Source organism: Chironomus tepperi, unplaced genomic scaffold, assembly GCF_022539635.2.
Source record: "Chironomus tepperi strain 1889 unplaced genomic scaffold, CSIRO-AGI_Ctep_v1 contig_359, whole genome shotgun sequence".
NCBI lineage: Eukaryota > Metazoa > Arthropoda > Insecta > Diptera > Chironomidae > Chironomus > Chironomus tepperi.
The window spans coordinates 1,115,216-1,140,292 of NW_027226481.1; the positions used below are offsets into that span (position 1 = coordinate 1,115,216).

General features: G+C 31.9%; 5 protein-coding genes and 1 pseudogene across 5 annotated transcripts; 5 read left to right on the forward strand and 1 right to left on the reverse strand.

Annotated features, from left to right (window-relative positions):
• The first annotated feature begins 99 nt into the window (after positions 1-99).
• LOC139095100 (alcohol dehydrogenase class-3-like) lies at positions 100-1,690 on the forward strand. Its single transcript, XM_070646353.1, has 5 exons — positions 100-288; positions 351-506; positions 566-812; positions 872-946; positions 1,014-1,690. The coding sequence occupies exons 1-5, from the start codon at positions 154-156 to the stop codon at positions 1,526-1,528; spliced, it is 1,128 nt and encodes a 375-aa protein (XP_070502454.1). The 5' UTR covers positions 100-153; the 3' UTR covers positions 1,529-1,690.
• On the reverse strand, positions 1,566-3,067 carry Pph13 (PvuII-PstI homology 13). Its single transcript, XM_070646358.1, has 5 exons — positions 3,042-3,067; positions 2,896-2,974; positions 2,543-2,576; positions 2,447-2,476; positions 1,566-2,388 (listed from the first exon to the last, which is right to left on the reverse strand). The coding sequence occupies exons 1-5, from the start codon at positions 3,065-3,067 to the stop codon at positions 1,736-1,738; spliced, it is 822 nt and encodes a 273-aa protein (XP_070502459.1). The 3' UTR covers positions 1,566-1,735.
• An 859-nt stretch (positions 3,068-3,926) lies between these two features.
• LOC139095108 (prothoracicotropic hormone-like) lies at positions 3,927-5,516 on the forward strand. Its single transcript, XM_070646360.1, has 3 exons — positions 3,927-4,488; positions 4,559-4,909; positions 5,199-5,516. The coding sequence occupies exons 1-3, from the start codon at positions 4,474-4,476 to the stop codon at positions 5,313-5,315; spliced, it is 483 nt and encodes a 160-aa protein (XP_070502461.1). The 5' UTR covers positions 3,927-4,473; the 3' UTR covers positions 5,316-5,516.
• Positions 5,517-6,048: 532 nt separating this feature from the next.
• On the forward strand, positions 6,049-8,956 carry Kap-alpha3 (karyopherin alpha3). Its single transcript, XM_070646346.1, has 5 exons — positions 6,049-6,308; positions 6,385-6,525; positions 6,683-6,913; positions 6,977-7,807; positions 8,004-8,956. The coding sequence occupies exons 1-5, from the start codon at positions 6,258-6,260 to the stop codon at positions 8,268-8,270; spliced, it is 1,521 nt and encodes a 506-aa protein (XP_070502447.1). The 5' UTR covers positions 6,049-6,257; the 3' UTR covers positions 8,271-8,956.
• Positions 8,957-9,465: 509 nt separating this feature from the next.
• On the forward strand, positions 9,466-12,635 carry LOC139095092 (zinc finger protein 25-like). Its single transcript, XM_070646344.1, has 4 exons — positions 9,466-9,630; positions 9,695-9,757; positions 10,398-11,744; positions 11,819-12,635. The coding sequence occupies exons 1-4, from the start codon at positions 9,562-9,564 to the stop codon at positions 12,140-12,142; spliced, it is 1,803 nt and encodes a 600-aa protein (XP_070502445.1). The 5' UTR covers positions 9,466-9,561; the 3' UTR covers positions 12,143-12,635.
• A 595-nt stretch (positions 12,636-13,230) lies between these two features.
• On the forward strand, positions 13,231-14,752 carry LOC139095103 (prostaglandin reductase 1-like; annotated as a pseudogene).
• Positions 14,753-25,077: the final 10,325 nt, after the last annotated feature.

The window sequence follows — 25,077 nt, forward strand, 5'->3', positions numbered from 1 at the left end:
ATAAACAAAACAAAAAATGCTGAATGAACCACATGAAAAATTTATGATTGTGTGCAGTCGCTTGAACTTTTTAAGAAATATGAGTAAGAAATAAATATTCTTAATGATCGATCGTCAGTCTCGTGTGAGCATCAGTTGAGTAAAGATCGGAAAATGAGTGAAGGAAAAGTTATTACATGTCGTGCTGCAGTTGCATGGAAGCCACAAGAACCATTTAAAATTGAGGAAATTCAGGTTGATCCACCAAAGGCAGGAGAAGTTCGAGTCAAAATCATACACACTGGAATTGTATGTCTGAAGCTTCATTTTTAATTACCTAAAATTAACAGATGTAAATATTTACAATTTAGTGCCACAGCGATGTTTCAGCATGTTCAGGTAAATTTATAGGCGTTCAATTTCCAGTCATTGTTGGACATGAAGCTTCTGGGATTGTTGAATCAGTTGGAGATGGCGTCGAAAGTTTTTCACCTGGCGATCACGTCATCACCCTTTTCCTACCACAAGTATATAACATTATTCCTTATCATATTAGCAAATATTTACCTAATTCATGTAATCACAGTGCAATAAATGCCGCGTATGCGAAAAAGGAAATTCCAATGCCTGCTTGGAATTTATGGGAGCACAAATAAGAGGTGTAATGCCGGATGGAACTTCTCGAGTTAGTTGTCGTGGTGAAACGTTGTATACATTTGTTGGATGTTCAACATTTGCTGAGTATTCTGTTGTTCCTGAAATTAATTTGGCTAAAATAAATCCAGAAGCACCAATGGAGAAAGTATGCTTGCTGAGTTGCGGCATATCCACTGGTAATATATACAATTTGTTTCCAAAAATAGAATTGAACTTAAATATTGAGGTCATTTAGGCTATGGATCAGCAGTCAATACAGCTGGAGTTACCGAAGGCAGTACAGTTGCTGTTTGGGGTCTTGGAACATTAGGTTTGTGGTGATTTAATAACTTTTAAACTATTGATCGTGTCTAATGCATAAAACATAAAACATAAAGGTCTCGCAGCAATTATGGGCAGTAAAAACGCTGGTGCTAAGACTATTATTGGCGTTGACATTAACCCAGAAAAATTCAAACTTGCTGAAGAGTTGGGGGCAACTGATTTCGTAAATCCCAAAGAAATAACTGAACCGGTTGAGAAATACTTAATGGACAAGTATGGCGGTGCAATTGACTATACTATTGAATGTGTCGGACAAGTAGCGACAATGACACAAGCCTTTGAAAGTTGCGCATTAGGAACTGGTGTTTGTGTACTTGTTGGAGTTGCTGATACTACGGCAATGCTAAGTATCTCACCAGCTAGCTTCCTGCTTGGAAAAGTATTAAAAGGATGCTTATTCGGGTCATATAAGAGTAAAGATGCAATTCCACAGTTGGTCGAAGATTTCATGAATAATAAGTTCAACATTGACAAATTCATAACACACAGCATAAAGCTAGATGACATCAATGAAGGTTTTGACATGTTGAAATCAGGAAAGAGCATCAGATCAATTATCAATTTATAAATCCTTTAAGTATGCTTTGAATTTTATTCATCTTCTGTCTATTCCATTGAAATACAATAAATAACAACGAAATAAAATAAATATTATGTACGGTCGTAATATACGCAATTAAAATACGATAAACACATCTATTCAAATAAAAGATAAAACATTGCCTACACATTCGAAAGTTTATTAATCTATTGAATTAATCTGCTGTATATTGCTTTAATATTTATCACTTATGTTAATATTGATAGGCTTTTCAAGATCAAGCAGTTCCTTAGTCTCACTTAGCGTATCACTTAACGAGAATCCATGTAAATCCATACTACGATTTGATGGTGGCATTGGACTAGAAATTAATGCTGTAGTGTCGGTAACAGAATTAAGTAAATTATGATCCAAATTTAAGATGCATTCATTCTTAAAGTTATCGATGTTAAATTGGTCGACATTCAAGAATTCATACGTTGGCGATGAAACAAAGGAACTTTTATTGCTATGCATTATGTTATTATGGTTACTGTGTGATACTGGTGATATTGATAGATTTGAAGGCACCGTTGTTACGGACGAATTCATTAAATTTGGAAAATTACTCCATTCAAATTTCAAAGCATTAACATTTGTGTCTAAAGCATTTGATGTTTCAAAATTTAAATTAAGGAATAAATTTGGAGATAATCGATCATCAGATGTTGAATGACTGAGAAGCTTTGATGATTCATGGTCGATTTGGAATTGCTGTTGAGGTACAGATTGTGGCTGTTCGGATTCTTGGAGAAGAGATTTTGTGGACGAAGGCATATCTTCATGTTGCTGCTCATATCCTGCTCCACCAGTGTCATCAATTCTTTCATTTTTTCGCCATTTTGCTCCTAAAATTGTTCAAAAACTTAGGTATTGTGAATGAAGGCATAAAGGTAATCAGCTTACGTCTATTTTGAAACCATACTTGAACTCTTGCTAAAAATGAAATAAGTTCTGTTAGGATATGAGTATGCTACTTTTGAAAGGAATGAATATCAATACCTTCTGTCAAATCAATCCTTAGCGCTAGTTCTTCCTGAAATATAAAATTATTTATTAAGAATCTTTAATCTGATTTAAAAGGATTCGAGTAGATTTTGAGCTCTGATCCTACAAAACTATGTGATTACAAAGACGCGACAGTGTCTTGATGGTGTCGTGACTAATAACAAGTACCCGAACAGCACAACGAGTTCGCTAGGGTAGCGTTAGGTCAAAACGCGAAGTTGACTCCTACGCATCATGGGACGTCCCATTGTGCCGCTCAAGATACATAAATGTGACTAAACGTATCATGTCACTCGGTTAACAGAATCGTTTCTGTTGGATCAAAACCTAAATTGATATCTACATACCCGGAAAAAGCAATCAGGATAATGTGTCTGCATAAAAGCTCTCTCAAGTTCTTGTAACTGATAATTATTAAATGTGGTTCTGTTGGACAAACAATGCTTAGAAATTTTTTTGTTCTGCAAATACCTAAAAGTTTTGTTCTACTCACCTATACCTCCTTTGTTTCCTTTTCATTTCTTCTATGTATGATAAATAAAAGTTGGTAACAGTTTGGTAAGTAAAACGGAAAAAAGTAAAAGAATGTGACAACTGTTCATGCATGCATTGAAAGTATAGAATGGAAAAAAAATAAATATGTGTTAACTTTATGGCTTCGATTTTATGCTTATTGATAATTTTTTCCTTATTTCTAAAATTTTTCGATATTTTTGTTGATAATGTGGGAACTTAGGGATTGTTTTTTAGAACCAGTGGACAAGTTGACCGATATTTATGATGATTACACCAGATTACACAAGCAAGAAAGAGATGACTAAGCTAGAATTCTGTTCAAATCGATCTAAGATGCGAGGTGTCGTGCTGCGACATACTGATTAAGCCTGACAATCCCGATCAGCACGCAGTATTCAAATTGAACTAAGAAAGTCTAAAAATGGACCAAAAGTAGACGTCACAGTGATGTCTGGGCAACTATAAATCTTAACGTGAACTAGGTAACGCAATAGTGACCCAGTGAACACAAAGTGCTGTTCGGGATATGGAATTTGAGTTTAATCAAAGTGATTACTTTCACATTGCTTCTTTTTCAATCCAATGCTTGAAATTCCGATAATTAATTGACGAAATATTTAAATTATTTTTGTAAATTTGTAGGAATTTTCTTGAAATTACTAAAATATTTAACTCTTTTTTACTCGCATATACGGATTCCTTTGAACTATTGCAACACTAACTAGGCAAGAGTTACTATCGATATGTAAGTTCATCCCTAAAATTCCACATTCATCTAGACTTTGAATATTTTAGATTCTTAAAATTACCAAATTTTAAACAATTGTTCTATCCACTTTAATAAACAAAATTAAAACTTCATTCACTATCAAATTCAAAACTATAACTGACTGATACCTTCCCACTACATCCATGAAAATTCTTGCGCAAAAAAAGCCTGACATGTGAGTGATTTGAAATGGAATCCTTAAAAATGCTTTTAGAATTTTCTTTCTTTTTTCCTCGATAAATAAAAAGAATTTTCCATCGACTCTTTTTTTAATAACGCGTTGACCATCATTCACTGAACAATGTAGAGTAAGTAACAAGTTCAGTTTTTTCGGACTTTTTATCAACAATGTTGAAACAATGGCAAGAATCGATATTTTTACTTATTGAACAATGTACACCTTCACATAAGTGTAACTCAAAAAGGATGACAAGAAATTTGATATCATATTCATTCATAAAAGATGTATCAGCAGCTGATCTATTGAATAGGATAATAATAATTTTTGTCATGGACTCTTATTATTATGAGGATGTGATGATGTCAAAAGAAAGAATGATTCTTAGAAAATAATTAACAATGAAATGGAAGTGTATAAAATAGAGTGAAGGAGGTCCGATAATTATCAGTCGTTGTTAAGATGTTTAAGCTATTGGTGAGTAACTAAAAATCTCCTTTCGTGATTCTGTTCTGGATATAAGTGCAATTTTTTATGTGTTTATTAGATCACAACCATCGCAATAGCAATAATGACTGAAGGAATTGTCAACTATCCATTCTATGATCCTTCAATCGAGACTGATAACAATTACGATCAGGATTTCAATGGCAATGAAATATTTAAAATCATTGATGATATGCAATTTAACACATTGGAACCAATATCACCTCAATTTATTGAGAAAAGAGATCGAAGTGTATCAGATCCGTGTGGATGTCCATATAATATAGAGTATGTGCATTTAGGTCCCAATGCATATCCAAAAAAATATAAGACTAAAGTTTGCGATAAAAATCAAATCAATAAACGGAGATATTGCAATTTTGGTGCAAGATGTAGAGAGTTCTATTATGAGGTGAGTAGCACACAATGTAGTCGATAAGGCGTCACATTGTCGCATCGTTGGCGACAAGAATTGAGGATTTCTTGACAAAAGATGAAGTTAACCTCATTGTTTGTTTATGGAAAATAAATCCTTTTAAAAAGAATGATTGCGACACAAATATTAAAGTAAAAAGTGCAGACCACCATACAGAAAAACACAGGCCTGCATCCTTAGACGAACGATGATTCACTAGACCTACCCACTCAATCGTTCATCCTGAATGTTAATTATCTATAGAGCATTTACAATTCAATTTTAGGTTCGCTATTTGATTCCAAAAGTCACAGATGGAAGTGAACATTTGCCAGCCGAAATCAACAGAATTTACGGATGGGTGTCCAAAAATATCTCAATTGACTGCCGATGCCTACACTAGTAAACAAATTGACTATCCGACTCTATGAAAAAATAAAATGACAAACAGAAAAATACTCAATGTTGCATAGATTGCATAAAGTGCATACCAAAAAAATCTCAAAAAACATAAATCATAAACATACATTACATGTGGACTGGAAAGAAATAACGAAAGAGAGCCCATAAATTATTTCACAAAAGGTCCTTATAATATAAAAATTGGCTGGATATAAAAAATTATAAAGATCATTAATAAATTTATTGTCATTTTGAATTTGATTGTTATAAAATCATCATCATAAAATCAAAAGCTTTTTATTATGTTGTGGAAATGTTTCATATTGAACAGAGCTTTCAGGGAAAAAAGCTCTGAAAGCTTTTAAATCTCCAAGAAGCTTCTTTAAAATTATTAGAAGAAAGATGACAAAAGCACACGTCAACATGCGATTCTTATAAGAAGATAAGATTCCTATTAGAAACTATTAGGTAGAAGTGATTAAACTTAATTCTGTTTTTATTGAAGAAACTTTAAAATTAACGGTCAAAAAAAATTTAAAAATTCGGGGATCGAAGATAAGTTCTCAAACAAAAGAATGTTGCAAAGTTATTGAAATTAAAGAAAGTATAATTAACTCCTAGCTATATCAATTCAACTAATAATCATCATAAAGAACAGATTGGAACATACCAGTGAACATAAAACAAGTAGTTAAAAAATCAATTTATTTAACGGTCAAAAAATATTCAAATTTGCAAGGGAGTTTAGAAATTTCACGCGAAGAAAATTCACACATTTACAAAAGTTTTTGAAAAAATTAAGAAAAACTCTTTTTGAGTGATAAATAATTAGAATTAATTAAGAAATTGGATTATTTAACATCAAACGGGCATTCAAGAATTTTGTAAAGAGCATTAGCATCAAGGAAATCTATTTTTTTCGCTAAAAAATTAGGAATAAAAAATGGAGAATCATCGAACTAATTTATTTAAAAATAAAGGAAAAGATCAGGATGTAAGTGATTAATATAGCTATAATTCGGTAAAGTAAGAGCCGCTTTAATAAATTAAATGTAATTTCTCATGAATAGGAGATGCGAAGAAGGAGAACTGAAGTATCAATTGAACTACGTAAAAACAAAAGAGAGGACACACTTCAAAAGCGCAGAAATATATATCAATCAGAGACATCCGACGATGACTTATTATCAGTCCCAAATTTAAAGAAATTGGTAAGTTTAAGAAGAATGAACTATAATGTCAATAAATGGATGAATTGAAAAAATTTCTCACACATTTATGAACTGAGTCACATACATCTATATATATGATGATTAAACTTCTTATTATTCCCCATTTTTTATTCGTCTTATTCATTCTCATCATCAGGTAATGTCTGCAGGCAATGACGGTGATCCAGAAGATCAATTACAAGCAGTCCAAACAGCTCGCCGACTTCTCTCATCCGACCGCAATCCACCTATTGATGAATTAATAAAAAGTGGTATCTTGCCAATTCTTGTGCATTGCTTGAAACGCGACGAAAATCAGATGCTTCAATTTGAAGCTGCTTGGGCGCTCACGAATATTGCATCTGGAACATCACAGCAAACTAATCTAGTAAGTCAGACTAAACTGGATATGTCTAGACAAAATTACTAATTCTATTCTTTATTATTTAAGGTTGTTAATGCTGGAGCCGTTCCGTTATTTATAAAGTTATTGATGTCACCAGCAGCTAATGTTTGTGAACAAGCAGTATGGGCGCTTGGAAATATCATTGGTGATGGCCCTCAACTTCGTGATTATGTCATTAAATTGGGTGTTGTTCAGCCATTACTCTCATTTGTGAAGCCCGATATTCCAATCTCTTTCCTTCGTAATGTCACATGGGTTATCGTAAATTTGTGTAGAAACAAAGATCCACCACCTCCAATTCAAACGATAAATCAGATTCTTCCAGCACTTTGTCACCTCATTCACAACAATGACACAAATATTCTCGTCGATACCGTTTGGGCATTAAGTTATTTGACAGACGGTGGCAACGAACAAATTCAATTGGTTATTGATAGTGGTGTTGTTCCACATTTGATTCCTCTATTGTCACATGTTGAAGTCAAGGTACAAACAGCTGCATTACGTGCTGTTGGAAATATCGTAACTGGATCGGACGAGCAAACACAAGTAGTGCTCAATTATAATGCACTTTCACATTTCCCAGCACTATTAAGCCATCAAAAGGAAAAGATTCGTAAAGAAGCTGTATGGTTCTTATCAAATATCACTGCAGGCGTCCAATCGCAAGTTCAAGCTGTTATCGATGCTGGCTTATTGCCTAAGATTATTGAAAATTTGTCAAAAGGAGAATTTCAGACACAAAAAGAGGCTGCATGGGCCATTAGTAATTTGACAATTAGTGGAAATAAAGAGCAAGTTGCTGAATTGATAAAGGCAGGCGCGATTCCACCTTTCTGTGAACTATTAAGATGTCATGATACTCAAGTTATTAATGTAAGTAGATCTTTCAAATATTTACTAGCCGTTAAATTTTCAAAATTTAATTTGGCAGTAATATAATTCAATTTAAATTTATTCACATGCTTATTCATGACAATGCACATCTGTCGATAACGTGTGACGACATCTTCAACAATTTATTTAATTAATTGAAATTAATGATAATATTTTATTTATTTTTTTTATTCAGGTCGTTTTGGACGGAATCAATAACATGCTGAAAATGGCAGGTCCCCATGCAGAGCAAATAGCAACATTAATAGAAGAATGCGATGGCTTAACAAAGATCGAAGATTTACAAAATCACGAAAATGTTGAAATTTACAAACTCGCATATGATATTATTGAACAGTACTTTAGTGATGATGTTGCTGATGACGATGGCGGAATTCAGCCACAAGTTGATAATGGAAACTTTCAATTTAATCCGAGTCAAAATCTTGAATTTAATTTTTAAACAACAACATAAGCGGCAGCAGCAAAAAAGAAGAAAGAAAAATTTAACTGAATGGCGATTGATTATAATTAAAATAGACACCTCCGTATAATTTCTCTTCTGCTATATCGCATTGTAGAAATTTTTCTTTTATATTTTCGAAAAAAAAAAGTTTTAAGCAAGTTGTTTCTTGTTCTTTTTAAAATTGACTCTTAACGGTGAAGAATCTTCTCAAGAACATAAGGAATAACTTTTTTTTGTATCTAATCTAGATAATAACACAAAAAATTAAGGAGTTTATATATTTATATATATAGGCAAGAACAGCAATGAATTGTCAGTCTTTGAAATTTTTTTTATAACAATATAAATTTATTATCCTTTTCCAATGATTGAGGAACTCGCTTGTTCCAGAAAGTTTTTCAAACGTTATTCTCTGACATTTTTACCGCAAACTTTTATTATTTTACTCTTTTTTTTCTAAAAAAAATGCACTTTAAAGCATCAATAAAAAAATTTTCATCTAGTAACAGAAAATCATGATGAGGAATAAAAATAAAGCAGATATGATACAAACATTTTATGTCAAACTCACTAAAAAATGAAAAATAATAATAATAATAATGAAAAACAAGCATGTAACCTTTTTCTCAGAAAAGTTTCAAATAAAAATATTAGAAATAAAAAAAATTATTTTGTCTACCTAAGATTTATTTGCATGCATTATTGTCCGTGTCGATCGTCATGTACTTCACTAATTGTTAAATCGATGATTTCAATGGATAATTTTTTGGTCTTCTTTTTTGCCCGATCAATAGCATTAAGTATTGTGGTATTATCTTGTGAAGCTCTTAAACAATGACTTGGAAATAAAATTTAGGGACAGTAAAAAGAAGCTAAAATAACGGGTAGGAATTATTCAAATTTTAAAACCCTATAACAGTGGTTTATAATTTGTAAGGTTTTTGGAAAAATGACTGGATAATTCAAAACCTTACAAAAGCCCAAATTTTTTACAAATTATCCAAGTGTCTCAAAACCATACAAATTCTTCCAAGTTAAACATTTGTAAGGTTTTCAAAATTGATTCCAAGTCCACTTTTGAGAATTCATTCAAATATGAACAGAATCAAGATCCAACATTCTCTAACGTATTTCTGGAAAATAAACTCTCATACAGATTATCAACAAGTTATTGACAAAAGTTGCTAGGCCCAGTAAAAATAACTTTAAGTTCATACGATAAGAAAACAGTCTTTTATGATTAATTTAATAATAATTAGTGCTGGAATTCAGTTCTTTTTGTGCCAAAATGAAAGACGTATCACTGAAAACATTTATTAACAGGTGTCGGTGCTGTTTAGAATCATTTATGGAAGATGTAATTTAATTAATTAATTTTTTTATTGTGAAATATATTTTGATTATTAAAATTTCCCCAATAGGAAAGCGTGAGCCCAATCACAGATTTCTTTTCAATACAATTCTTTGCATTTACACGACTAGAAGTGAGTATTAATAAAATTAATTAACATTAATTAGGGATTGACGGTATTAATAAGTGGGTGTATATCATGCAAAAAATATAACCAAATTATCGGATCAGCATTGATTGCCTTGAATTGCTATCAGTGATGCTAGATATCTGCATGTCAACGAACAAAAAATGTATTTTATTCAATGACGTGAATGTTTATGCAAATTATCTTCAAGGAACAAAGATGTTTGAATAAAGAATTACTGGTACACGGTTTGTGTGATCACGGATGATCATTTTTCGAAAGTCAATGGATTTTGCAAATTTTAAAAATTACCGGTTTTTCAAAATTTAAATTGTTAACGGTTTTTTAAAATTTGAATTCAAGTAAACTTTTGATCTTGAGGATAAAATTCAATTTAATTTTTCTGTAACTTGATTTAATGTGATTATCTAGTTACTAACGTTAATTAAGTATAAAAACTCATTAAAAATGGTTCAAACCAATTCAAATAGCAATATTCGCATCAAATTAAGTAACCCAAAGTGTGCATGCAACTTATTAATTTCCGCGATAAAAAATAAAAAGCAATCAATCATTATGGTGTAAATTCGCAATGTATTAAACAAATCGGAATCATAATACATTTTCACACTTTCAATCATTTCAGCTTCAAACCGATGACCTTTTGTCAAATCATGTCTGTGAGTTCTGTCATTCTGAATTGTTGAGATTTTCGGTGTTCAAAAAGGACCTGATTGAGAAACAGCTTAAATTATACAGTCTTCTGAAACAGCACAATCAAAGCCAGAATGATATTGACGAGGATTTAGAAGCAATTGCAAGTGAGGAAGATAATAATAATCTAGACGAAAATGACTTTTTTGATGAAATCGATAAAATGCGAGGTATTAGTGATAGTTATACTGAATCAGAGGAATCGGAAGAAGATGATGTCGATTCAGATCATTCGTCTGATAATGACTTTAAAGTTAGAGGCATTAAATTACCGAAACCATTCACTGCCAAAATTGAGGAACCAAAACAACTCATTTGTGATTTCTGCCACACAACATTCGCCAAGAAGCAAGGACTTATAAAGCATGTTCAATCTCACATTGATAATACGTCAGGAGATTGGCAATGCGACAAATGTAACTTCTCAACAACTTCACGATTTAAATTAATGAGTCACAAGAAGAATTTTCATAATGAACAATCTGTCACTAAGAATAATTATGTTGGACCAGGTCAAGTTATAGATAATACAAATTCTGTGAAGGCAAAGAGCATGTTGAAAATAGCAAGGACTGAATCTGTTCCAATCAAAAAAACAGAACGAAAAATGCCAAATCCAATAAAACAACAGCCAAAAATTGAAGTAGAAGAAATGGAAGAGCCACCTACTGAAGAAGATGAGAATCCGAGAGAATCAAAGAAAGTTAATGAAAAGTCATCAACAGCCAAATCTACTAAGTTACAAAAACCTATCAGCAATGTTAGATATCGATGCTTTTGCGGAGTTCATTTTGAACTAAAAAAATCACTAGATTCACATAGAAATCGAAAGCATGGATCAATGAAAAAGTGCAATTATGGATGCGGTACAATATTTACCACAATTGGTGAATGGATTAGACACATTCGTGACCTTCATCCAAGCTTTGAAAGTGAGTGCCTTAAAATGGTTCGTGCATCTAAAACAAATCATTGGTATACGGAAATAAGGGAAAATGATTCACAAGTTGAGGATTTAACTTGCCAAAAATGCTCATATATAGCCACACACAAAGGAGATTTAATCACACATTATCAACAGAAGCACAATAATCCAGATGGGAAAGTTGAATGCACAGAATGTTTTAAACTATTTGTGTCAACTGGCACTTTGAGGATGCACATACAGACAGTACATAATGCCGTTAGAGGATATATTTGTAACGTCTGTCCCCAAACGTTCAAGCAAGTCGCACACTTGAAGGATCATGTTAGGAATATACATAAAGAACCTTATAAGGTGAGTGAAAATAAAATATAGGCACAGCTTGCCTAAAATATTGTCCTAATCCATCTAACTTGTTCCTATTCTAGCCGTACTCATGTTCAGTATGTAATCAAACCTTCGAGCTTCTAATAGAACTGAAAAAGCATAAGCAAGAAACTCATGAAGTCCAAAGGATTGTCGAGAAGAAAATCGAAAAGAAGAAGAGTTACATCTGCGTATGTAAGAAGAGATTCATATATCCTAGTCGTTTAGCATGGCATCAGTCATTTTGCAAAGTCTATTCAAATCGCAAAGCAGCAGCAAGTGAACCACCAAAAACAGGCGAAAACGTTTGTAAAGTTTGTTCACGAGCATTTATATTGAAGGGGAATCTTCTGCGTCATCAAAGGACTTTGGGACATAAAAATTAATGATGCATGTGATAGAATCCAACGCTGATATTTTGGATGGAAATTGTTTTTTAAGACCTAGTTGGTCATTACTCATATTCCATTTAAAAAGCTTTTTTACGTACTAATGCAGCCAAATTTTTGATAAAGTAATTTTTTACTTGCTTAACATTAAATTTATATGAATTATGATCAAACTAATGGGTATTGGAATTATATAAAGTCATATTGAGTCATATGAATATATTAATCATTTTTTTTTGGAATCAGATTAGTCATAGAAGTAAATTTTAAAAGCCAATATAGGACAGGATTCTAGTGATAGTCAGTTTGACGTCGATCGTAAAATTGTCGACTTCTAGTTCTTTCATTGTTATTGTCTTAAATTGGTTTAATATAAAGTTAACATTTTTGAAGATTTATTTTTAAAATGAAATTATTAACACAATAAAATATTGATCTATTTTCGAAATTGTGATGCCAAAATGAACTTAGCAGTGTACAATTATCCTAATTTAGTCTTTGAATTTCATCTTTACAGAAGTTCATAGAAGTGTTTCCTAGGGCTTGGAGATCTTGAAGAGCACAAATTGGTTAATCGATCCAAAAATCCGGCACCAGACCGGCGTTACTCTGACATGTTGCTAAATTAAAATTTATGCAGATAATTAAAATAGAAGCTCGCCGGCGACTGGATTTTTAATCTTCGACTAGAGTTCACACAAGTGATTACAAGGACCCGGCTCATAAAATACCAACAATTCATAAAGTCATGGGAATTAATATTGTGGTCAAGTTGAAATGATTTAAAACAATAGTAATTCTTGATTAGATAAAAGTCATTTCATTCTACATCACTTAAAAGCCACAACCCACAACACTCCCGAACGACACAACGAAGGCAAATGAATCTGCATGGAATTGATAAGCACCTCGGTTGTCTAGCAATGCAGATGAAAAAGGCTCCGACACTATACTACTCCATAAAGACTCAGTCAGGTATGTCGCTCAAATAGTCTTTCAGTTTCCAAATGGAGAGTCTTGTATTGCTCGGGTGCTATACTTTTCCTCAAATTTTTAACGAACTCTCTCAGCCGGAGAATATTTTCATATTTTTATCAGTTTATTTTTAGTCACTTGAGATTGTTTACAGTCAAATGTAAATAAATATTTGACAGAACCATCGTCGGATATAGCAATTCTTATTATATTGATGTAAGTATGGATTCTACTATATCAATCATAGTGTTGTTATAAAAATATAGTATTAGTGATACAGATAATAGATTGAAAATAAAGTTTAGCTTATTCTATACTTATATTAAGCTTTAATTCTCCAAAATTATCAGTGGCTATATTAGTCTGTTTATTTACTTCATAGATAAAGCATTATCTAGACTTCTTATTTAAAAATGCTTCGAAACGCGATTAAAGCTCGTAAATTTATGTACGTAAAAGAGTTTAAAGGCTTACCAACTGCTGCCAACTTTGAACTCGTTGAAGAAACCCTGCCAGACTTGAAGGATGGCGAGATCCTCGCTAAAGCTGAATATTTGTCTGTTGATCCTTACATGAGAGCTTATATGCTCCGTCTAAAGCCTCCAGCATTGATGATCGGTGGTCAAATTGCTAAGTAAGTTCAATAACTCTTCATGTAGCTTAATTCATGAATCTTTAATCTCTTCTTAGTGTCATCGAGACTAAACATCCAAAATTTTCGATTGGAGATAAAATTTTTGCTCAATGTGGATGGGCAACACACACCATAATCAATCCAAGTCAATATACTGATCATGAACTTTATGTCCTCCCTGATTTCGGTACCTTACCATATTCATTTGGACTTAGTGTTTTAGGAATGCCTGGAAATACAGCAAGATTTGGATTTTTGGAAATATGTGATCCAAAGGAAGGAGAAGTTGTTGTTGTTACTGGAGCTGGAGGTGCTGTCGGATCAATTGTCGGTCAGATTGCAAAAATTAAAGGATGTAAAGTAATTGGATTTGCTGGATCTGATGAAAAGTGTAAATGGCTTGAAGATCATCTTGGATTTGATAAAGCCATCAATTACAAAGCACCAAATGTTGAAGAATTATTAAGACAAGCTGCTCCAGATGGAATTGACTGCTTTTTTGATAACGTTGGTGGAACTTTAGGACACATGATCAATGAGCAAATGAGATTATTTGGAAGAATCTCAATTTGTGGAGCAATATCAACATACAATGATGAAGATGTTATGATTCCAGCATTTAAGACATTCCATCGTCGAAATTTGAAAATGGAAGGATTTAATGTTCATGTTCGCTGGTCGAATAGATGGAAAGAAGGTATTGAAGGGAATTTAAATGGCTTCAAGAAGGCAAGATGAAATATCATGAAACTGTTACAGAAGGCTTTGAAAATATGCCAATAACATTTATTGATTTGTTTAATGGTGCCAATACTGGAAAAGCTATTATTAAGGTTTGATGGATATTTTATGTCTTATGTCTTTACATGCCGACCATAAGATTCTATGGCATTTACTATGTATATCGTAATTCCCATCATATCACTAAAAAAACTTGTCTTTAAAAGTGAGACATTTTAAATCAGAGCAGAATATAATAAAATAATTTATCTTTTTTATGGTGTTCTTACTATTTTTTTATGGTCTCGATACTCCCATCAAAAGAAAAATTCTATAATATATAAAACAAATGATTGTTGGAATAAAAGAAAAATCTTTAAGCCAATAAAAATAAAAAAAAACTATATAAAATTGACAAAAGCGAACTATAAATTTGCGTTTATTGACAAGAACTCTTTGTCGCTTTCCCACACATCTTCGCACCTTCAATTTTCATTTCTTAATGACTTCATTCATTCTATTTCTAAGTTGTTTAGTTGAAAGACATAAATCTGGATCAATTTGTCAAAATTTTAAGGTTAATTTGAAAATTTATGGGAAAATGAAGTTTTTAGAGCGTAAAGAAGATGTTATTATACTTTTGCCATGTCGGTGATCCTAACAAACCACTAAGAACTATGAAATATGCTCTAATTTGATAAAATTGCCAAAAAACTTTTTGAAGTGGAGAAATTTTTTATTTGTAAAAGTTTTAAAATTCTGAAAGTCGTTAAATTTTTCATAACAAAATATTAAGAACAATGCGCAGTTATCAATACACAAAACTATTTCATTCCACAATATTCTAACTTGTTCCTCTTCCATTCTCTGACTTGATATATATCATCTCGACTATAATTCATTAAATGTCCAAAATATATTAATGATAGCCTTGTAAATCTTCGATGTGATATAAACAAAGTAGCGAATAAGCACCTATCATTATTCTACATCTATCCATCTGAATTATAATTCCATTTTTATGCCTATTCACATCTCAAAATGTTATTACCACAAAAGTCTCGATTCCGATTTCGTTCTGATTCTCTGTATGATCTATGAATAGTCTTAATTTAAGGAGTCCCAATTTTTAAGTAGTCAGACATTGTTATTACAGTTGACAAGCCGTCGCCTACGAATAACATGATGATATTTCACAAATAATTTACGGTTCTTTTGAGGATGAGAAGCTTTAAAATTTAAACTAGTTGTAATTCGATATGTGCCCCGACTTAACTAAGCTATGAGCAAAAATCATAACAAAATCTCAGTATTATAAATGATTGTAGGATATGCTTAAGACATTTATATTTACTAATCAGGTTCTTTTGTTTCCGAAACGCCATCCATTTAATTCGGATTAATTTATTATTTAATTATGATAAATTTGCAGGTGAAATTTAATGGTATATGACACAATGTGATGTTCATTCTTTATGATTTATATAATTCTCAATTAATTCTTGATTCAGGTGTAATTAAGTGTCAGGTGATTCGAATATTTTATGATTGGACGTGTAATTTAGTGCTCAATTCTCGTAAGACTCATATATTCTGAAACACCGAGCGTCGCAATGCTTGAAGCCATAAAAATGGGTCGTAATCAGCCATTACGACATCGTAAGAACAACTTCGCATCCAGTCGACGTAGCGGTGCTCTATTAAACACGGTGCGTTGTTCGGGAACAGGATTGAGTTATGATTGGATCAAAATAATGAGTAATGAGCTTCCAATTAAACAATTTCGATATGGCGCCACATCATTTAAAGGTAAGGAATATTAATGTTGACAGAAAATCAGAACAAAATTAAGACGTAGGCTGGATGAGCTATTGATCTGTGAAAATTTGTAATCAGCATCATTGGAATGCTATTCCTAATACAATCAATCGATAATATAGCCAAGAACAAGGCAGATCTTTAGCTTTCGGCTGTGACTTATAGTTCGTCCAAGCCAACAAACTTGAGTTTTTTGTTCTGCAGGCTTTCAATGAACCTTAATCAGAATATAACAGCATTTTCTTGACAATGAGAATATTCACTCAACAAATAGGTCAAAATCAGCCAGTCAGACACGAAGAAGTAGCCTGGTGACTGTTTTGTACCACTCGGGGGAACTTGTGTCAATCGGAATAGCTCAAATCATAATCTCAAATCCTGTAGATGTGACAGAATTCTGTAGGTGTTCATTTGTTAATCCAAAATAAAGATGACAATAACTAGTCTTAAAGAATTCTTTGTGCAATCGATTACTGCAGATTGTAGGTGTTATTTAGCAAATTCTTCTTTGATGCAATCCCTCCCAAGATTCTTTCTGAGAATGTAGACATTTAGGAAATATTTGAGAAATAAACAATCACCATTGTGTGCTCCTAAATGCTTTCAATAAAAAAAGCTGTTACTGTCATCCGAAAATCATCAAGGAAATGTTTCATTTTCATCTTTGATTCTCCTCACGAGACCATAAAACTTGAATCCAAAATACATACTTTAAATGCAAAAAAAAAAACTTTGGGATTTGCTGTGTCAACTATAAATTTGCTTCCTTCTGAGTCCAAAAACTTCTTTTAAGAACCTTTTTGTCGATAACATGCGGCATGTTAAAGATATAATTTTAGTGCTTCCAGACATCAGCTTACAAGCTATTGTGGTCACATTAAAATCATCCATTTGTTATTCAACTTTTATGTCAATATGACGTGATTTGTACATGTCTACAAATTGAGATGGTTAGTCACTAAGAGGGTTTTGTGATTCTTTTTTGTGGATATAAAATTTCATGATTGCTGATTGCGGAGGGTTGGTCATCAAACAAATTCGATTGTGATCCCGAGCGACACAAATGGAAACTGCCTACGTGTTCAATTCAAATGGCTACCACATTAAATCAACATGGAAGTGAATACGCAGAGCCTTTAGTCCTCCATAGCAGAACTTTCTTAATTATGTGTCGCTCGGAGATGATTCAACCAAACATTTACGACAAGATTGACATATTAGATCTATGGACATGATTTACTGAATTTCCCATACCAAGAAGTTGTCAAAAATGTCTGTTTTGTCAAACGCACCTCTTTACCAGCCGGAAAATATGTATCACGTTTCGATATTGCTTTTTTCGCATGAAGATCATTATGAATGAAATGACAGAAAAGAAGCTACAGATAAAAGAAGATCAAAAACTAAAAGTCTTATTTATTCATCTCAACTGTCCTCTTTTCCGACTTTGTTCTGTCTTCATTAATTAAATGAAGAACGTGGAAGGAATTTATTGGTTTAATTCTAAAGATCATTTATGTCAAAAATTATTTGATCAGTTCGAAAAAACGAAGAAAGAAGAACAGACGGTGGAACCACAAAAATCTACATTTTTTAATGTCAAACCGCTTCTTTTTTTAATCTATTGGAACACATTTGTGTATGAGAATCAGAACATTTAGCTGATATTTATGTATTAAAACTGATCGTGTTGGATTTTCAGTTAGACTGTCTTAAATTTTCACGTAGTTCGCTTTTTTTGATGCCTTTGTTATGCAAAATACAGCAAGATAATCAGATAGATAAATGAATTGGATATTCATATCTTTATCAAACATATCATCATCATAGAGCAAGACAAGAGTTGAATAAACTGTCAATAATGATAATGTCATCAATTTGTTGGAATCAAATTTAGCAAGTTCCATTCAGTTTTGATATGATGATTTTTGTTTCTATTAGACTTTACGAAACCTTCCTAATTCCAAACTAAACAATTAGCTGGCAATTGACTTTAAAGATGAGATTTAATGCTATAACGTTCATTTGAGATTTGAATAATATTTATTGTGCTTAGTTGAAAACCCCTTTTTCATATAAAATTTTCAGTCTGTTTTTGAACTCGGAATAGTAAACATCTTATTTATTTATAAATTCACGAGAAAGTCGTTTTAATTAAACTACATTGCACCCAATTACAAATGACAGTGTGCTGGTATCAGGTATCATCTGATAGAAGCCACAATTGATCTGTACACTCAGCAAAAGTTACTAAGTATGTACAAAATCAATTATTTTTGGCGGTGATTTCAACAAACAAATCAATAAATTATTACCGATCACGGGTACAATCTCCACCAGGAACAATTTAAATTATATTATCAATAAAATAAGGATTTGCAAAGTTAATCACTAAATTTTAGTCATTGACGTCAATAAACATTTAAAATTCTCTTAGATCCGAGAATCATTTGATTTATTGCAAACGATACAGAAGCGCGTTCTAGACATCCTGTTTAGTGTCAATAATGACTTTCATACCAGTTTGGTGATATTTGCATTTCTCTATTTAAGATTAATTCTTATTTGCTGTACAAATCAATAAATTCCGCCTGGATATAATTCATTCTAATTGCTGCTTATTTACTGAAATAACCAAAAGTTTTTAGACATTTATGCCAAAAATTTATGCAATTTACGAGGATATTGCCATCATATATTTTCCTAATGAAGACAATTCTTAATTTTCTCAACACCAATTTTGTTATTTTGTTAATCGAGTCTAATTTTGATTCATATGTTGGAGAAGATTTTCAGGTTGATAACAGCACAAAAAAAATAAATTTGTTGTCATATATTTTATGTGTTGTGACAGCCATAAATGTGACAGTTGCCTTAATGAAACTTCCATACACGAAATGAGAACTAAATGAGACCCGAGTGGACACGTAACTAGTTAAATACTAGTAATTTACTTGCCTATCAATTACTGGTTACTGACCAATGAACTGGCCAAAGGAACTTGACATAGGGACGACTAATGACATATTTGGAACGTTCCATATAACTAGACATAAGTACTGTCCCAATGTCTAGTTTATGTCTAGTCGATCGAGCTGAAGCGTGCGGTTAGTGAATGTATAGCACTTTATTACAAAACGAATTTTAAATTCACAAAAACCGTTAATCACATAATTTTTTCCTGTAAATAAATTTAAATACTAAAAAGTCGTTTTTTATACATAGTTAACATTAGATTTTATTTTATTTATTTTAATTGTTTGTCACTATCACTTTTTTGTTTTTATATTGTTAATGCTGAATTCTTCACCATGTTTAAGATCCAGACCCGTTTATTGAGATGAGCTAGAATGAAAAAGGTTAAGTTAGCAATAATGTACAACAAAAAAATATGGTTGTAATTATAAAAATCTAAATTTCTGCGTAAATTTTAATACAAATTGACATTTAAACTAAAAGTTTTGCATAAAGAATGATTTTGATCATATTTTTATGCTACATAGTAAATTAATATACCGCACATGAAGAAAAATCGAAAAAAAAATGTCACTCCATTTTACACAGAATCTTCCATTTATCACTGTTTTCATACCTTTAATTACTCAATTTGTTGATCAAAGACGTTGTTCTACAGGATCTTCAATGCCTAAAAATAAAAAAATGTGTAAATATTTTTGGATTTTTATATTTTGTCCGTAAATTTCATGTTTATAACTAAAATATCAGCAATATTTACCTTGTTCCATTTTTTGTCCAACCTTTAATGTATCTTTTGTTGTTCTGTCCTTTAATAATCGTTAGATTATTTTGTTTAGTTAATTTATGTAAAAAAATTGATCAGCACATTTTTTTTTGTTGAACTTTTTTTTTGGTTTGTTGTTTTTCCCCTTTAGGGGAAATCACCAAAAAATTTAAATAATATTTTGACCGTTAAAAAAACTTTCCATATGTCTAGTTAATGTCTAGTCAATGGCAAGTTCATTTGTCTAGTAGTTATTGGCAAGTAAAATGGCAAGTAGATGTTTGTCTACTATTAGACATTAACTAGCTGTGTCCACTCGGGAGAATCCCGAGTGACACAAATGAAGGAAGGTCGTGAATAGAGCTTTTAAGGCTTTGCTAGAGCTTTTGCTGTCACTAAATGGAAGTTGCTTCTAGTTTGCATTCAAATGACTTCTTCAGGATGTCATATTGCTGCTTAGACGGCTTTCATTAGGAATTAATAGAAGATCTCCATGTACGGTTCCATGACAGTTCCTTCTTCATTTGTGTCACTCGGTCGACAAATATATGAGATGGTGTTAATTAATTCTAGGCAAAAAAAAAAGATTTTAATTAAAAATCTGTATTCACCAAAAAAAAAGATACATCTCACGCGACCACCATCGACTTATAATTTTTTTATAAATCACCTGTCCACTCCATTTAACTCTTGTTAAAGATTTTTTCATCCGCCTTTTGTTTTGGGACTTTTGCTCTGTTTTGAATTAAATATTCGGTAAATCTCTGGATGGTTAATTCTATCAATGGAATTAGTTCCTTAAAGTTCCAACCTTGGGATTAGCTTGTTATTTTGAATTGAGATGTCAAATAAGACAGTTGTTGAAGGACTTCCTAGTTGTTTTGTTTAATGTTCTTAATCCGATTGAAACATATTTACATGTTGTTTACATGGCAGTAAAACAGATCACTTAGTTAAAAATAGGTGTTAATCGTGTAGCAGTTGGTTACAAGCAATTAAAATGTAGCTGCCACGTGGAAATCACTTCAGTGTGTGTCAAGTTCAAGCTTTGAACTTCAATTTTTAATTTTGAACTTACGTTACTTTTTAAATCTTGAATGACAGTTATTTTACTTGAATTCAAATTCTCAACGCCTACTTATTCACTTAGAAATATAGAATGAATCAAGTAATTATGCTCTACTTCTTCTGGCCTGGATTCTGGCCATTCTCAGACTATTCTGTGGATTTATCATGTGATAAATATCCAACAAAAAATTCTTGAAGATGAATGATGAAAGTTAAATTATTTCTGGACATAAAAAGCAGAATAATTTAAAATTCAAATTTTTTGGAAGAACTAGATCGCGAGAACTCCTACAAGAGTAAAAATACACACATATAAAGGTGCCAAGACCATATTATAAAACAGCTAACTTATGAGAATCTTCTTGTGATTTTAAGTTTATGCTTTTAAGCTTAATAATATTACGATCATATAAAGCATTCTTTAATATCATTTTAATAAATTATAATAATTTTTTTTGTATTGTTTCGTGTGCTACCTATATGATGTGATGCTTTATTGTATATCACATTTGAATTCTTGTTTTGTTCATTTTGATATGAGAATAATCCTATGTTGAGGCTTTTGGAGATAAGTTATTTAAATCACTCAAAATGTCTTTAATAGTAAAAAAGAATTTTTTATTGATTTATGATTTTGGCAGATTCCATCAGATGTTTTGGAGGATTTTTTGGTGATTTAAAATAACACGATAGTGCCGTTTTAAGCTGAGACACATAATCCTACAAACAAGGTGACTAATCGGAGTGTTCGGAGAACCTTACTACTTCTAAGGTTTTAGAGAAGGAATCTACACTTCTCCACAACAAAGCCCGAGTGGGAATCCAACCCACGGCCTCTTAACATGTCAAGTGCTCTTACCCACTAAGCTACCAGAGCTTGCTAATGAGTGTCACACAAAGCACATTTAAGCCTGCTTCTCAAACCAGACTAGAGATGGTAATGTCTGATTTTCAATACCTTCAAACCAATTAAAAATTCAAAATGGAACTAATCATCTTCCCAAAAGGCACACAAAATGAAAATATTCCCAAAAATTCCTTCTGATCGAATTTATTAATTAGTTTTATGGTAGGCAAACATATAAACAATAAAAAGAATTAATATGCTGAATTTTACAATTCTTACTTCGATCTAAATTGGCTATTAACGAAAAAGTAAGTCTTAAATGATATTAACAAAAAAGTTTTTTATGGTCAACACGCTGCTTTTCTGCCCTGAATATTTTAATCTCTCAATGATTTATGCTACAAAACAGATTATCGCTATTGATAGATTTCAGGAAGAATACAGACTTCACATTTACAGTTCAAAATTAAATGATGGATTTATTTCTAAAAACAGAACTATTTGCATAATTATATGCGAAAACAAGGATGACGTTTTGACTTGTTTGTCATGCAAACTGGTTAAGATGTTTTCAACTTGTGAGACTAGACAACATAACCGATTTCACAAGATTTTGTTTGACTCTTGTTTGTTTATGTTTGCTTTCTATTTTCGCTGAGGAAAAAAAATTCATTTCAATCTGCTTAAAATATTTACATATTTCAAATAAGGGGTCATTCACAGTTGATGTCCGATTATTGAAGGATCAATAGATGTCTGGCTTTCAAGATATTTTAGTCAAAAATGACTCAAATGTTGGTTATTGATGTTAAAAATATTGAAATCCGTGGAATTTACCTCTGTACTGCATGAAACTACCTTTGCCTTTCCTGTTGCTGTCTATATTAAGGCTTTATTTTTTCCTTAACCTTATTTTCCTTAATGTTTAGCCTTTATTTTTTCCTTTAGATGTTTCTTCCTTGAATGTTCAAACTCGAATGAAATTTTCCTTCAAAAATTCTCGAAGTTCAATTTTGAACTTCATTTTTAAATTCTGAACTTCCGTTACTTTTTAAATCCTGAATGACCGTTATTTTATTTTCCTTTGAATTTCAATTTTTTTCACAAAATCACTTGCTTTGCCGCTAGATCTATTGTAATCAACGTCACCTTCAAACAATCCCTAAGCCAACTGTTTGATTTTTGGAACCAATTTTCTGTCTACATTTATGGACATTTTCATTAAGCATCAACACCATAAATTAGCCAATATTCCATCGAAGTAGATTATCGCTTAGCAACAAAAATCGTCCATAATGATTTCCATACTTATTTATCGAATGTTAAATACTATTAGTTACTCATAATAAATGCGATTGCCAACAGTACAAGTTGCCATTAAGGAGCTTATAATCTGAAAGATGAATGGCTCAGAATTGTAGTAATTAATGCGAATGATTTTAAACATTTAGTATGAAAATTTGTCCAAATGATCTTGAACGATTCCCGAATTGACTTTTTATATTATTGAAGATCAGGAAAGAATTGCCATCACGAGGGAGAATAAAAACTTTTTTTTTCTTTTCTCACCGCTTTTGGTGGAAGATTTGAGCAAAAAAGAAAAGAGTTCATATTGCTAAGGTAGAATTTTTTTGTTTATTGACGGTAATAACATCTGTGACACCTGTTTCACACAAATCGGTAAAAAAAATAAGAATTGAGTCTGATTTGAAACAAGTTTGATGAATACTGGATTTTCTACTCTTTCGAGTGATAATTTTTTTTTTGGGTACCATCTGAATTGGTGATGAAGTATGTAGACATTAGGCACGGAGCGCATTATTTGTTGCTACTGTAGTTGTGCATATCTCTGAATCCAGAATTCTATCGATTATTCAATATTCAAAACTCACGGTCCTGTGTCATGGCAACAATGGGAAATACAATTCAAAGAAGCTGATACTGTTCGTAGAATCAGATCCAAGATGCTATGTTCGAAAATCTGATCGGCACATATTCGTATATTAATACTCAAAAGAGGTTTAGCAGAGTCTTAAAAGCTCAAAACCTAATTCATTTGCGTCGTTCGGGCATGATTGACCAAATAAATGATGACCAACTCCCAGTGACATCTAATGGAAGCTACAGACCAACAATGATCAATCTAGAAGTAATAAACCAGACAAAGTGACTAAAGCAACTCCTTCCAAGTAAATTCCAGCAAATTAGCAAACAAAGTATAAGATCCATCGTAGGTGGATTGCTTTATTGATAAAAGTTCATTGCTGCTCTTGCCATTTGCAAATTATAATTTTGTTTTCCGTGAATCTTTTAAGCTCAACGTTTCGTTTTTTAAAATCAACGGGACTTTACCTCATGAATTATTGCAGATAGTCACGTAGAGAGTCAGTAAGTCTACCAGGTCAAAAAATGTATTTTTGCATGTTTAATTAAAAATGTTTTAAGGTTGTTGTCAAAAGAAAAGTAAGCCATAAGGTGAATAAGGTGTTAAGCAAGACATCACGTAGACCAGCAACAGCATTCAGACTTAAAAATTGAGCTAAAAAAGCTGAAGATTCACAAAAGAGTTCTGAATTTTCAAACCATAATTCGATATCTTTATCGATGGTTGTGTCTGTGTCGCAAAAGAGCAATAACATTATATTAAACAATGGAAAGCGACACAAGTTAGTCAATACTCATACAAATATCCCCCCAAAAACAGAATCTTGTTGAATGATGTGATATATCGATAATAAACTTGTTGAATGTTTTTAGAAGTGATAATGATTCTCATTCCAAATATCAATGGATTCTAAACATCTATTCCTTTCTGCTTGTTTTGCTAATAATTTTCTTGTGTTTCTCCTATCGTCCAATAATGTGCAATAAACATACATTTGAGAGGTAGTCGTGGTAACATTTGTATCACTTTACTTCCCATTTTTGACCTTCAAAATATCAAACACACGAGATGCTTAAACTTTAAATAAGATGAGCTATTAAGTCTTTTTGTGTGCGCATCAAGCATTTAGCTCATTCCAAACGCATTTTAGGATGTCATTTCACTAAATAAATGTCGTGTTTTAAGTGACTCGATTTATATCTTTAACGATGCTTTGCGTGTTTATACTTTTGTGGAACAGATT